Genomic DNA, 14,823 nt, shown 5'->3' with positions numbered 1-14,823 from the left:
TTAATTCTTGGGCTAATATTATCTTTTCTCATTGGTTTCAGAGGAAAAAATCGTTTATACCATACAGGGACAGCAAGCTGACGCGGCTACTTAAAGACTCCTTGGGGGGCAACTGCTGGACGGTTATGATTGCCAATGTTAGCCCCTCATCCAAGATGTACGATGACACCCACAACACACTGAAGTATGCCAACAGGACCAAGGAAATTAAGTCCTCGGTTAGTATTAAAGTTATCACATTGTTTCATAATTGTTAATTGTTATATAATGGATGTGATTCTTGGAGTATAGATGTATGAATTTCTTTAAAATCATTAAATTTTTCTCTCTACCCTTAATCATCAGCTGAAGAGTAATGTTGTAAGCCTGGACAGTCACGTTGGCCAGTATGCAGTGATATGTGAGAAGCAACGGAAAGAGGTATGAAACAACCAACACTACCATGCTCATTTAAAAAAAAAAAAAAAACTTCCATGATTAGTGGTTTATTTCTGACTGCTATTTCAATGTTCTGTGGCATTTCTAAAGATACTAGATTTGGAGAAGAAACTAAAAGAATATGAGAAGAACCTGGTGCCCGGGGCTTCTAACACGATCTCTTCCGAGAAACAAGCAGAGTTTAAAAGGTAAGCATGTACATAAGTGTGATTCAGAGTGTAAACTGAGACATATCAGGGGTTGTTTCTTTATGTGTCATAAATTATTTTATTGTAAACATTTTAATTGGAATACAGACACTGATTGCAGGCAGAAAGAGCACGACACGTAGCCTGCATTTGCCAATGTATTGTACAGTAGGGCTGCAACTAACGATTATTTTCATTACTTTAAAAAATCACTCAAACCAATTAAAGCTGCAGATGATGGAAATGGAGCAAATATGATTAAAAAAGGTTATTTTTATAAGACGGTCACTATATCCTGACAGTAGTGCATGAGACAGGTAATCTTTAAAAAACCATGTGCCTCTGTGTCCTCCGGTGCTCCTAATGGCATCTGCAGGATTTCACAGACGGTCAAACTAGGCAGCACTGATCAAATATGAATCAACATTCTGTTACTGTAATGCCTATTTCTCAACTCAAATGTTTTCAGAAACATCTTGTAGTGTACTGTTTAGCTGTAAAATGAGAACGTTTGTGACCCGGCAGCCATGTTGAGATTTATTGAGGAAATACCAAGCACCGCCCACCAGCCGGAGCACAGCCAATCAGAGCACTCTCTCTGAAATGACCTGTGATTCGCCAAAGTCTCCCGTCATGGGCTAGATTTTTTTAAAGCTAAAGCCAGACTAGGCAGAGTAGCCTTTAGTTGGAAGAAGTAGAAGCTCCTCTCCCTGCCCACTTTCTCCAACTCTTCCAAAGGGTTTCCCAAGGCATTCCCAGGCCAAATGGGATATACACTCCCTCCAGTGTGCTCCAGGTCTGCCTCTGGGTCTCCTCTCAGCTGGACGTACCTGAAATACCTCCACAGGGAGATGTCACTAATCAGACACTCCAATCACCTCAATTGGCTCCTTTAAATGTAAAGGAGCAGCGGTTCTACTCAAATCTCCTTCTGGATGTCTGAACCCCTCACCCTGTCCCCAAGGGGCCCAAGTACCCTGTGAAGTAAACTCATTTTGGCCCTTTGTATTCATGATCTCATTCTTTCTGTCAGTGCAAGTCTGGTGCAACACCTGTGTTACTTCCTATAACGTACCAATCCACCAGTCTCATGTTCAGTCTTCACCTCACTTATGAACTAGAACTAAAGATATTTGACTTCCATGGAGTCCCAAAAGGTGATATTTTTATTATTATTTGTTATCTTGTGCACACAAGATAGCTTTTATCGATCTATTTATTTATGTATTTACCAGGGATAGTGCACATTAATTACCATTTCAGTTTCTACCTCTGTGCCAGAGTTAGCTCATGAGCTAATTTTCATCTGTAGTCCCTGGACAGGTTATTACAAATTATTGTCCGTTATCAATATAATGCTTCAGTAAGCAATGTAATATAATACAACACAATAAAGTACAGTTTTGGTTTGCTTTAGGCTATATCTTAAGTTTACGTTTCAAGGTTTTGGCAATTAAGAAAATGGTTATTAATGCTCTCTCTTAATTCAGTTGCAAGACTGTCCCAGTAGTGTGTGGCTCTGACTGAGAAGACTGTATTGTACAACACAGTTCCCTCTCATAGTAGCCCCTGTCACCCTGCCACTACTATCCTTCTTTTGGTGTCTGGATAGCCTGTCTTCACCCTTTACTTTTCTTAACAAAATCCCAAAGTACGAATGTAGTTTTCAACCAGGAGCAGCACTCTCAAGGTGTTGTGCACCAGAAAAACGTTGCTAAAATAGAAGCAAAGCAACTTCTTTTTTTTAAACCCAAAGCAGTTCTGCGCGCTTTGATCGGTAACTCACAGTGTGGATATCATTAGTTGAAAATGCCAGCTGCTGTTTATTTATTTGTTTGTGCTGCCATGCGCACGCACTCACAGCACAATGCATTAGTGGTGTTTTTGACAGCTGACCTACCCAGAGTGTACTGGAAACAAACTGTCAGAATTGATGTTCCAATGCCACTTCTGCTAAATTGCTGATAAAAGCCTTGATCAGTTCACCTACCCTGTCTAGATCAGTTCACAGCGTGCCTAGTTGACCTGATATTTTTTAATTTTCAACTTGTGTGTGGTGCTCCTATGAAATTCTATCCCACAAAATGGGCATTAATATTGTTTCATGGAGAGAACTTCAGAGAGAGAAAATATGTCTTTCTTCTTTTTTTATTAGCCTATTATTGGTATGTGTATGTTTTGGTATTATTGTTTTGGAATTAAAAATGCAATATTGTACCAACACCTACACCAACCCATGTAAGAATTTGAACTCTGCAGCATGCCAATATTATTATACTTTTTTGACTTTTCCACATTCACTCCTGACCTGCACTGTAGTCAGTGGACCTGCATAGAGCAACCAGATACTAAAATATTGATAAACAGTGTGTCTGTAATTAATTGAGCTTTCAGACAAATTTATGGTTAAGAAAGCATTATTCTAATTTTAAATTTAAAACATTTTTTTGTTATGTAAATTGCTGCTATATCTATGCTTACATGTTATTTGTATTTAATTGAAACAGAAACATTCAATAACATCATATAGGACTGACTATCTAGTCAGGGACTATTTCACTGTTGGATTAAAAAACAGGTGTACCTTAAGGCCCCAGGATCAGGATTGAAAAACACTGGCGTTTAGAGTTTTTGGGGGCAAAAAAGGCAACTTCATTTCATTCTTCTACCTGCCACAAATATACAGTAGGTTCCTCTGTGTGTAAAAGTATACAAGTGTTTAATATAACTGCTACAATCAACATGAGCTTTATTTAAATGTGGAGTTTTAATTTGATAGGGACAGCTGTGCAGCACCTTTATTCTAATTCAAATGACACATACACATTTATTTCTTTTACATAAATCAGATTAAGCACATCCCATCTAGTCATTTTTAAGGCATACAGTGGCATCTGTCGGGGTATTTGGGTTGGGGGCGGGGGACAGGGAAAAAGCTGAATGAGTCTCACTCCCACACATTTCATTCACTGGCATCAGAATTCACAACTCGCACTGCGAGAGGCTCTGAATAGAGGCTGCACGCTTCTCACGCTATTAAAAATTCAGCAGTCTAGCAAGGCCACGACGTCTCCTACGTCACTGGAGTTACATTGAAGAGTGCAGTCACATTTCAGCGACAGCTCTCCAGTCTTATTTACCTGCATGCCTCTCCTGTCTCTCCTCCTGCTTTAACTCAACCAGACAGCCACTTGCATCCAATGTGGATATCACCTCAACTCTGTTCCAGGAATACATATATACATCATCATATAGCTAAGAATATCTTTCTGGCTCAGTCCGAACAGAACCGGCATCTTGCGGAAGCTCTAAATTATATGAAAAGGTCAACAGCGTCATTAAGTAATTGTGGAGAATGTAATTTGATGTAATTAATTGGTATATTTTTACGTACCATTATTAGCTGTATTACTGTATTCAAACTGGTTTCAATGTGTTGATAAAACTATTAAATGTCTCATGGCCTTTTTTAGAATGTGTTAAATACTCTAACAAGTGGTTTGTAAAAGCTCTTGGCACAGCAATTCATAAACATTTGCTCCTTACATGTGGCACACCAGCTTCTAATCACATCTGGCTTGAATCCCTGTGATGATGGTGATGTTTTATTGGATTACATTATACTAAGAGGTGTTTCTAATATTCTGTCCAATGTATTTGAATCAGTCGACAAAAAAAATACCTTTCAGTAGAGCTGGGTGATATTGCCAAAGTCTTCTATCCCGATATAGGTCATTTTGTATATTGTAGCAGAAGGGGAGGGGGGGTAAATAGAGAAAAGGCACAGAATAGCCACAGTAAAAGAAGGTGGGCAAGGTGAGGAGATGAATGAGACACACCTGTGAGCTGGGGGGAAGGGTAATCAACTAACTAAAGCAGCATGGACAGAAGTGAGAGTGGATAAAGAAGGAGATAATTCAAGTTAAATTCACTTTCTGGACATCTTGCTCTTAAAAGAATACAGTGACATAAAAGTAAACTGAGTAAGTAAATGAGCAACAGGGCAATGCTGGAGGTGTGCTGATCCGTGGAGCAGGTGGGCAACGAGAATCTTGTTCATCTTGGACCTGTTCGGATGCTATTTTGGTCTCTTTGCCTTTGTTGGGCCACCAAGAGAAGTCTCTTTTTCTGACAAGTCCCCCACCCTCCCCAAACACCAAACTGCCTTCATTCAGACACACACTGAACTGGATCGAACTGAACTGGCTTGGTTCAGATTTGAACGGACATTCAAACTCCCCCTCTCCTACAGTACACACACTCACCCCACATCTTTTTTTAGTAAAAGACTGACCTTTATCTGGAGCTTTTCTTTAATGAATGATGATTTATGGTTTAAGATATGATTAATGATTTAAATGACATTTGTTTTTCTTATTTGGACTCAGGATTTGAGTTTTCTTTTTCTTGATTTAATGGGTATGTCGTGTGTAAATAGTTTTGAGTGTAAACCATACCTTTTTGATTTGATTACTACTATTTGGGTTGAATACCGCAAGATTTAATTTGATAAAATGAATTGATGCTTTGGGGGCTGGGGCTTGGGACCCTTCTGTGTGGAGTTTGCATGTTCTCCCCGTGTTAGCGTGGGTTTTCTCCGGGTACTCCGGTTTCCTCCCACAGTCCAAAGACATGCAGATTAGGTTAATTGTGGACTCTAAATTGCCCGTAGGTGTGAATGTGAGTGTGAATGGTTGTCTGTCTCTATGTGTCAGCCCTGTGATGGACTGGCGACCTGTCCAGGGTGTACCCCGCCTTCGCCCAATGTCGGCTGGGATCGGCTCCAGCCCCCCCCGCGACCCCTAACGGGATAAGCGGTTGCGATGAGGATGAGGATGAGGATGAGGATGAGGATGAGGATGAGGATGAATTGATGCTTTGTGTTTTGTTTATCTTATGCCTTTTGTAGCGAGGGTAGCAGGCGATCCAGGCTAACTCCTGTCTGGTGCCCAACTCTTATTTTGGATATCTCGGGGTTAAACCTACGCTACAATATCAATAACAATATATATCCCGATATAGCAGAGAAAAATACATATATATAAATCAAGACAGAAACAATATAGAAAAATACGGACGTTTTTTTTAATATCGTTTTCACAAGATATTGCCCAGCCCTACTTTTCAGTATAAACAGTCCAAAACGACACCACTACAGCCTCAAACATGACCAGAGTTGAATGAGCGCCTCTCTGACAGTACCAGCTTAAACTGAGCCTTACAGCTGCACAAAGACACAGTTTATCAAGTCTATTATCAATTCCATTAGACTACACATGTGTACCTATTTATCTATTATAACCACATGAATTACAAATATATTTACTTGAAGGGTGACCCTTTTGTTTACATTTGTTACATTTGAATCACAGATTGTTCCTTTAAGATGGGACTAGAATGACCTGCTCTTTTAAATTTATGAAAATAAATGATCTATATTTTTTTCAAAGTGAATTTTAGACCACTTTTATAAAGTTTGACAATCACATTTGTTAGATTCAAATTCCCTGATGCTGCCCTTTTTAAGTCGAAGCTTGTAACATTTGAACATCGCTCTTCTCTCTCTCTCTCTCCCTCTCTCTCCCTCTCTCTAGGGTGTCAGAAGCTCTGCAGCGAATCTTCTCAGGCCGGGCCCAAATCAGGAAAGAACAGCTGGATCTGGAGAGACAACTGAAGGAGAATGAGCTGCGCCAGCGGTACAGTGAGGAGCACAACCTGCAGGTCCAATATTTCTGTGCCAAAGAAAAGACTGAGAAGGTAGCTGATGCTTACGTTGCTATCCACAGATTCCATCATCCCCGCAGAAAAACAGCTGCTGAGTCATCATTTCACTTCTCTGTTCTCTATAGTTGTCTTGGCTTCTCATTTACGCCACTACAGGACAGGGTCACTGCTCCCCTGCTCCTGGCTCCTCTCTGTTAGTCCCAGCTGTAAATGCCATTTAAAGTATGAAAAGTGAATTTTCAGTACCAAACTTTGTCATCCAAAACAAACTAAACTGTAGGAACAAATTACCTGAGAGTGGTGCTGAATCATCTGTCTGCATTTTAAAACTTGTACAGTTACAGTAGTTATAAGACATTGTTTCAGATTAACCTCTCCAACAATGAACTACAAATGTTTTTAGATCTATTGCTTGACTGTATCCTGGTTGCCACATTGTTGCTTGGAGCTATAATTAATGTTGTTTACACCGCATACACTGTTAATGTGTCATACTAATACTAGCACAAACAATGAATGATATCACTTAAATGGCCTTTTGTTGTTGTCACTTTCAATAGGCCACTTGTAAGCACGAGCGGAAGATTGCCAGCTTACGCGCTCAGCAGCAGCACATTCGCAAACGTTTGAAGGACACAGAAACACGTTTCCTGGACAATGACGGCTGGCTTCTTCTTGTCGAGAAGGACATTAAGCTGCTGAAGTCGAACGATCAGACCTCAGAGGTAAGAAGAACTAATTGACCATTTTGCATTTACTGGTGCTGAAAAACAGCTGAGTGATGGACTGGCTAATTTGTGTTTTTGTTGTGACTCAAATTACCAGTATTGACTTTTCACACTTGATGTTTTATAATTTCTATTTCATGATTTAAAAAAAAATTTAATTACTTCAAGGTTTAGTATAACCTTTATATTTTTGATTATAGCGTTTGTGTAAGCGCAGTGCTTGTAGCCGTGTTTATACAAATTGCAACTACACTTGGCACTGACATTGGTGATGGATGGAGTACATAAATTATTGTCAGACTTTGGACAGTAGATCAGTAGAATCAAACAGTGAGTAAAACTAGATATTTAAATCACATAACTCGTGGACAGGATGAAATCGTTTGACTTCATGTAAGAAGACAAATGAGCATGATTAGAGATAGAGAAAAACTTCACAATGTGGGTTACATCCTTCAAAACTCATCGCTTGGTGTTTTTTTGTTTGTTTATTTTGGAAGGTAGGCTGTGTCTCTACTGGTGTCGTGACTGTCTTTGTTTTCTTCCCATCTGTTCTCCCAGTAATTAGAACCGTGCTCATTTTATTTCTCCGGCTCACTCGTGGATCACTGAAGAGAATAAATCAATACCCTTTACTCATCCCTCACACAGCAGCCAGTTACCTAAAACCATGCCCATGTTATTTTTTTCTTCTTTATCCTTTCTTCCAGGAACTGACCCAGAACTATGACGCACCCACCGGTCAAATGTTCTCTCTGCTGTTGTTTCGTAGTTTCTTTACGTCAGAGTTCTTTCATTTTTTTCTCTCTCTCTCTCCCCTCCCTTACCCTGAGAAGACAGCTTTTCTGATGAAACATGGATGAAAACAGAACTTTGCATCTTCTCTCTAGCATCCTGACCCCCAGCTGCCTTTTGTTTCTTTTAATTTTGCCCACCAGTGTGCTAATTCAATATGTTGTTATGTTAGAAATGGCTATTGCCTCGCTAAACTGCCATCTAAACTCACTTCTCCCCCTTGTTCAGGTGTTAGATAAGGGCCTACATTGCCACAGACTGGAGCTGCAGGTTAACGATCTCAAACAACATATCAAGCAGATGGTCGAACTCACTGCGCTGCAGGATCAGGAGAACAAGCGTATGCAGAAGTAGGTTGACGATACTTAGAAGCTTATTGACTTAACTATTACACAGTGCAGTTGAAGAAATTGCACTTCACCTCCCTGTAACTCGTGTTTTTGTTTTTTCCTTGAAGAAATGTCTCAGTAATATATTTCCATTGTATTTCAGAATGGTGGACATCTTGTTGCCAGCTTATACTCGACACTATGCTGCTATGCGGTCGACCGGGCAGGTCACAGCCGCAGATGAGATGGAGAACCATGAACTAGAGCATCTTGTGTTGAGGGAGAGAGGTGTGGTCTGGGCCGACCAGGAAGGGGTGAGGCAGCAGCTGAAAGCTGAAGGGAATGGACAGGAGTCACAGGAGACAAATGAGGTGGGCTGCAGCGAGTTGGCACCTGTCCTGTCTTTCTCACATCTGCTATACCACCAGAGTAGCCCCTCCAGTAAGTCATCATACTCTTATCATCATATTTATTCTTCTGTTGTTTATCTAGCATATGACTTGTTTGGATCAAATTTTAAAAAACTAGTGAAAGTTGGAAAATGTGGTAGGGCAAATTAATTATTAATTAATTTGATGAATCGATGAGTTGTTTGGTCTAGAAATAATTTTTTAAAAGGGGAAAAATGCTCATCACACAATCCCAGCATCCAAGGTGACGTCTTGAAATTGCCTGTTTCCTCTGACTAAGCGTCTAAAACAAAAAGTAATGAATCTATAAATATAAAAAAATATAAAATCCTCAAATTCGAGAAGCTAGAACCAGAGATTGTTTGGCATTCGTCCTCGATAAATTAATTCAAAGATAAAAATTGTCTGCTCATTTTCTCTCGATCGATTTATCCACTAAGTATTTCAGTCTTAAAATGTACTGCCATGTGGCCTGACTGGGAAGATGTCAGTTTGCTTGATAAATACAGGAAGACCTGACCACATGGCCACAAAATGCATGACCAACAAAAACATCAGATGTTGCGGTAATGAGTGATTGCTTATAATGAAGACATCGACTTGGAAAATGTCCATTAAATGTTATGTTATAAATAGCAACTGAGATGACGCACCACAGCTCCTTAATAAATTAATTAATTGAGAATAGTCAGACAAAAACACAATAACTCACATGTGCATTCATCATCTTGTGTATGTCTGAAGAAATATAGAGAAGGCGTCATTTTAAGGGGAGGCAGGTCGACCCAATAATTACATGATTTTTATATGATTTTATTATATGATTTATATATATTATGATTTTATTATACATGACTTGTCCCCCTCAATTAACTCTATCAACTGCATGCAACATTCTCACCCCTCCACCTCCCACAATGTATGAAAGGCCTTTCTGCCAGCAAGGGTTTATTTTAACCCAAACCATGATCTTTTCCTAAACCTAACAGAGTACATTTGTTGCCTAAACCTAATGAGATTTCTGGCAGAGGCAAACTTCTCCCATGTGCACTCAACCAGTGTAGCATGGAAGTGGAATTAGCAAGCCAGCTAGCTAACTAGCCAGCCGCTAAATGAGTACAATTGGACAACTTAATGCTTCATCCACACACTCTCTTGTCACAGCGTAGAAAGCACACTGATATCGCCAAATGTGTTCGGCTCATGTTCTGTAACCATTGTAGCATGAAAGCATGGCGGAATTAGCAAGCTAACTAGCCAGCTGCTAAATGAGCCAAATTTAACAGCTACATCGCTTCGTCATTCACATACTCTTATCCATCTTTGTAATATAGTCTACACTCTCATCACAGCGTATAGGTAAGCACATTGCTATCACCAGAAAAACAAACAGTAGTAGTAGCCAGTACTAACCAATCACAGCACAGTAGGGCAGGACTAGGCAGAACACTCTCTGGAATATTTAATGTAGTATATTTTGAAAAGGGGATAAAGGCAAAGTACGTATATTGCTAAGAAGTGAAAATCAATTGTTCGTTCCATAACAACATCGGCACCCAGCAGCAAAGCTAGATTTCCGCCATTTTGGACTGAAAGCAACTACTGGACGCCAGTAAAACATCTGCCTGAAAGTGACGTACAAAAGTAAAACAAAATTATTTAAATTCTATTGTCATATTTTACCAAAATGGCCTGTGTTGAAAAATAAAATATTTTAAATATAAGTGTTTTCAGTCCAAAATGGCGGCAGCGGCTGTTGTCAAAGAAACACCGGAGTTTCATCTCTTTGCTTATATATTCTTTGATATAGGTGCACACTTGGTCACGTAAACCAGTTTTGCTTTTTTTTTTTTTTTTTTTTTAACAAATGACCACCTTTGCTGTTTAAATTTTACAGCTAACATGCCCCTTTCACAATACACTGTTATGTTAAGTGCCAAGAGGTTACATATAATAGCTACACGGAGTGTGTTACACACATGAATCCCATTAAGCACATGCTGCTTTTCTTGAAGACAAAAATTATATAATTGTAGTGTCTTGAACACCTCCCAGTAAATGTTCTGCCTTTAAAGACAGCATCTAAAATGGTAACGGGTGTGTCATTTTTGCGGTTTGTTTTTTGTGGCAGAAAATCCGAAAATGTAAGATTAAAAACACATGTGACACCTGGATGTAAGATAGTGTTAAATATGTTAGTCAGGGGTCCTGTAAGGTAGTTCACTGAGGCCCAGTGTATTTGGCATGAGTCCAGGTTTATATTGTAGGACTCATGAGATTGCACCATTCATTTTTAACTGTCATCTTAGCATGACCTGGCAGCTGCAGCACCAGGCCCTCATGACATGTAAGACATGACAGACAAAGCTGGCTAACCATACTCAATTACTATGATGATGTCTTATCATTTGTGAGACAGTAATTCTGCACCTGTGCCTCTGTTCCACTGCTGGCTTGTTTCAAATTGTATTACATTCAGTACTTCTTTAAAAGTGTTTTTGTTGAATTTTAATTAAATACATTGTCAGTAATACAAAGAATTTGACAACTCCTGAAGTTAGATATTAGTGTGAGCCTCCTGTGGATCAAGGATTAAAGTTTAAACGATTATAAGAGTCTTGTATAAAACCCAAAACACTCCAGGTTGACTTGATATTTGGGCAATTCATTATGAATGACAACAGTTTCCTCTGACTTCACGTCTGGCTATCATGCTTGGGCTTTTGTGTGTGATTTGATTTTCTTGAACATTGTACAATAGCCAGATTGTACGATGTGTTTAGCTGATTGAATGTCTGGTACAGTCTGCAAAATGAAAACGCCTTGAATAATGGCTCTTTTTTAAACGTTGGAAAGCGTTTCGCCGCGGTCATTTTTCACATTTTTATATCAGAAAGCAACGTTTTTCGGTGAATAATGTTGACTGACTTTCAAAAGTCCAGTCAAATAAGTAGGTGTTACATGTGATTTGCAATCATTTTAAAGAAAACCACATAAGGGTCACAGAAGTTTTTTAAGCTTTCTGTGTTGTTGTAATCGTGATGATGTGTTTATGTTGCTTCTCCTTGAACCTCTTTGGGATTGTTTTGTTATTCTCCGGTGCAGAGGGGCGTATAAAAAGCACATCACTGTGCAATGCTGCTCCATCACCAAAAAGTAAATCTACTCTCCTCTCCCCCCCGTCATGCTAACATACTGTAGTCATTAATCTAAAACCCCTGCATGGCTGTTAATCCCCCCTCCCCCTCAATCATTCACTTCGCTCCTTGTCACCTTTCACTCAATCCATCATACTTCCCCAAACACACTTTAAGAGATGATGCTACATTTTTACTGAAGCCGAACACACACCCGTCATAAAGTTGTGTTTTTAATGTGCCATATAAATGTTCAATTGTTTCGAGTTAGCCTAAATTTCCACTTTGCCGTGTTGCTTTTTATTTGCTGAACATGTTTTGAGCAGTTTAAGTAAAAGTACTTGTTCGGAGTAGTAAAATAAACAATAAAAGTCAGACATGTAATATAATTTGATTTATAGTTGTGCTGCAGACATTCTGTCCTGGCCAAAACATGAATAATGGAATGATGTGGATACTCGCAACCAGTTTTATAGAGGGAAAACTGTACATATGGAGCCTTTGGGGAAATGTAACACAAAAACCTTTGTGAAATATTGCAGTTCAAATTGGCTGTAATGATATTTACTGCAGGTGGTCTACATTTCATTGAAACATATTGTGGGAAATTTAACTTTTGAAGAAAATACTCCTGCCAGATGACCAGAGCTCCTTGAATGGAAATGAAACATGAAAGCACCAGGGAGTTTGTCACCACTCCTACTAAATCTCCCTGCAACTTATTATGATACTTTTCGGTATCGCCTGTCTGTCTGGCCGACTGACCCTTCTCTCTATGTCAAGCCAGTTGTTTTATAGTTTTTTTCCCCATGCGGTCATTTATTGTAATTCTCTTTGCCAATACGCCGAAGGTCGTCTTTCCACAAGTGTCAACACCTCCACTCACTCTAATTGTTTACTACGGTGAGCTTTTATTTTTTAGCAACAAAAAAAAACTTGAATGGCCAAACTTTTACTTCATTCATCGTTTGACACACCCACATTAAAACTTTGGGTGGATCTGGTATTTGAGGAATACTAATGAATACTCTTTACCATCCACTAATTATACGAATTATACTTAATTAATCCATGTCATTAACCACGAAATGAATTAAGGGCGTAAAAATAACATAATCCGCAACAATCCTTTAGCTTTAAGAATTTAAATACATAAAGTAACTATTACAATGTATCTTCAACAATAGTGGACACGGCCGTACAGTATTATAGCTAAATAAACCAGACACAAAAACATATATGTTAACAATATGTCAATAATAGCTACGTGCATACATACAGCAACACCCTATGAAATGATTGTCGTTTTAACACAGCAAGCTTTTTAGAGGCGTAACAATAGATTTATAATAGTGATTACAATATAGAACTATCAGTGTAATTTATTCAGCCTTTAAATAACTATCTTTGCATCACTATGTCCCCTTTATTTGGATCATGTAGCCACAGTTGAATGTATGCATTCACTGGCTCACACTTGCAAAAGCACCATGTCCATCTTAATTTCAGAGCTACCACTCATGCATGTAGTATATACATACACAAAATAGGTTCAGCTTCATACATGTTATGCAGCATTATCAGCTATGCTAAATGGCCTCTTAGTTGCTGACAAATTCTAATTAATATACAGTTGAGATAACACAGATGTATTAATAAATAAGGCTTTTATTTAGCATTCAGACAAACTGCTCTGATGTTATCCTGATGCTGTTTGGCAGTCCCTTACTGCTTCCTCAGCTCTTAATGGTAGTCACTGCAGCATGTTATGAGAAATAGCTCCACCCTGCAGCTTGCAAAGCCAATCAAATTTCATCAGTTTTAGAGAGCGTTGAGGTTTTGAAAGAGCATTAACTCTTTGTGGGCTGCTTAATAATAGCAATTCACACAAAAGTGATCACTTTGAAGGAACACAATCTAGTGTTGATTTCAAAACGTGTCCACACGTGCATTTATAAATAGCTTTCCTGATTTTCCATTCAGCTACCTCCCACTGTCCCCTTTATGCTGTTCTTTTTATATTCCCATTCGATCCTCTACCTCTCACTTCTCTCTTATCTATTTTTTCCCTCCTTAGATTTTTGCTGTCCCTTCTGCTTCAAACGTCCGTTAGTCTGGCTCTTTCCTCCATTCTACCTTTCTTTCCCTCCTACCCTCGAATGTTTTTCTCTGTCTGTCTAGCATCTAACCCTCCCAATCCCTCTTGAGCTTCATTCATGAAAATGCAGATCCACAGCAGGGCAGGAAAAAACGTCAACAGACGTAAACTCCCCTGCTCCACCAACCAGAAAAGGCGCACTATAAAAAACAGGCAGCAGCAACCAGGCGACCCTAATTCAGTGCAGCCTCCACCAGAAATAGCAACTCATGCATGTATTAATCCCCTACAAGCCAAAAATATGTGATTGAAGGAACTCTGCTGCCATTTATTGCTAGGGACAACTCCTCTGCCACAGAAAAGGGCTATTTATCATCGTCTGCTCACTCGGTGCGCTGTCTGAGGTCTGACTCACATTTGCTAAATATTGCATTTTGATATTTAAAGTAATGTCTAAATCAGTCTTTCACCTTTGCATTTAGTGCTCTCACTTCCTTTATGTGCTGGCATTTTTCCTTTTTTAGCCCCCTCCCTAACCCCCACCACACTCCTGCAGGAAATGCCATGAGCATAATGTGATGCAGACACCGTGATTTAACCTCATTCTGCTCTGCAACCTGTACAAGTTTTTGCTGCTGTTGTTTTTAAATGAAGCTAGACAAAAAATAACTGGATAACATTTCTCGCATCAATCAGTATTTGAATACATATTGATATATAATTTGGTAATCCTGTTTTATTGTTTAAGATTAGTAATGCTGACAAACCAGAGGGTTCATTATCATTCAGACTAAACATAATATATTTTAATTTCAACATGAATCTATATCTAGGCCTATAACTGTGCAAACCTGGCTTTGTATTACAACTGTCTTAAAAATAATACAAACATCAATCTTGTTGGGAATTGGCTTTTTTGCAATAATTATCACTTTATAATGCAAGTTCAACCTGTTCCTATGCTATTTGGCAGTGG

General features: G+C 39.0%; 3 protein-coding genes across 4 annotated transcripts in view; 2 read left to right on the top strand and 1 right to left on the bottom strand.

The window, feature by feature from the left end:
- The window catches only part of slc22a31 (solute carrier family 22 member 31), a 284,522-nt gene that overhangs the window by 26,910 nt on the left and 242,789 nt on the right, over positions 1 to 14,823 (bottom strand). The window lies entirely within an intron of this gene.
- kif18a (kinesin family member 18A) overlaps positions 1 to 14,823 on the top strand; it is a 34,042-nt gene that overhangs the window by 11,978 nt on the left and 7,241 nt on the right. For both annotated transcript variants that reach the window (XM_074615613.1, XM_074615605.1), the window contains exons 7-13: positions 42 to 218; positions 346 to 420; positions 529 to 626; positions 6,221 to 6,383; positions 6,911 to 7,075; positions 8,102 to 8,223; positions 8,366 to 8,643. In XM_074615613.1, the coding sequence (XP_074471714.1) occupies positions 42 to 218; positions 346 to 420; positions 529 to 626; positions 6,221 to 6,383; positions 6,911 to 7,075; positions 8,102 to 8,223; positions 8,366 to 8,643 (1,078 nt within the window). The remainder of the gene's footprint in view (positions 1 to 41; positions 219 to 345; positions 421 to 528; positions 627 to 6,220; positions 6,384 to 6,910; positions 7,076 to 8,101; positions 8,224 to 8,365; positions 8,644 to 14,823) is intronic.
- The window catches only part of ist1 (IST1 factor associated with ESCRT-III), a 102,326-nt gene continuing 96,811 nt past the window's right edge, over positions 9,309 to 14,823 (top strand). Inside the window, exon 1 of the mRNA XM_074615755.1 lies at positions 9,309 to 9,319. The gene's annotated coding sequence lies outside the window, so the exon portion shown is untranslated. The remainder of the gene's footprint in view (positions 9,320 to 14,823) is intronic.

The sequence above is a fragment of the Sebastes fasciatus genome, chromosome 2, assembly GCF_043250625.1.
Source record: "Sebastes fasciatus isolate fSebFas1 chromosome 2, fSebFas1.pri, whole genome shotgun sequence".
Lineage (NCBI taxonomy): Eukaryota > Metazoa > Chordata > Actinopteri > Perciformes > Sebastidae > Sebastes > Sebastes fasciatus.
This window is presented reverse-complemented; position numbering and strand designations above follow the sequence as displayed.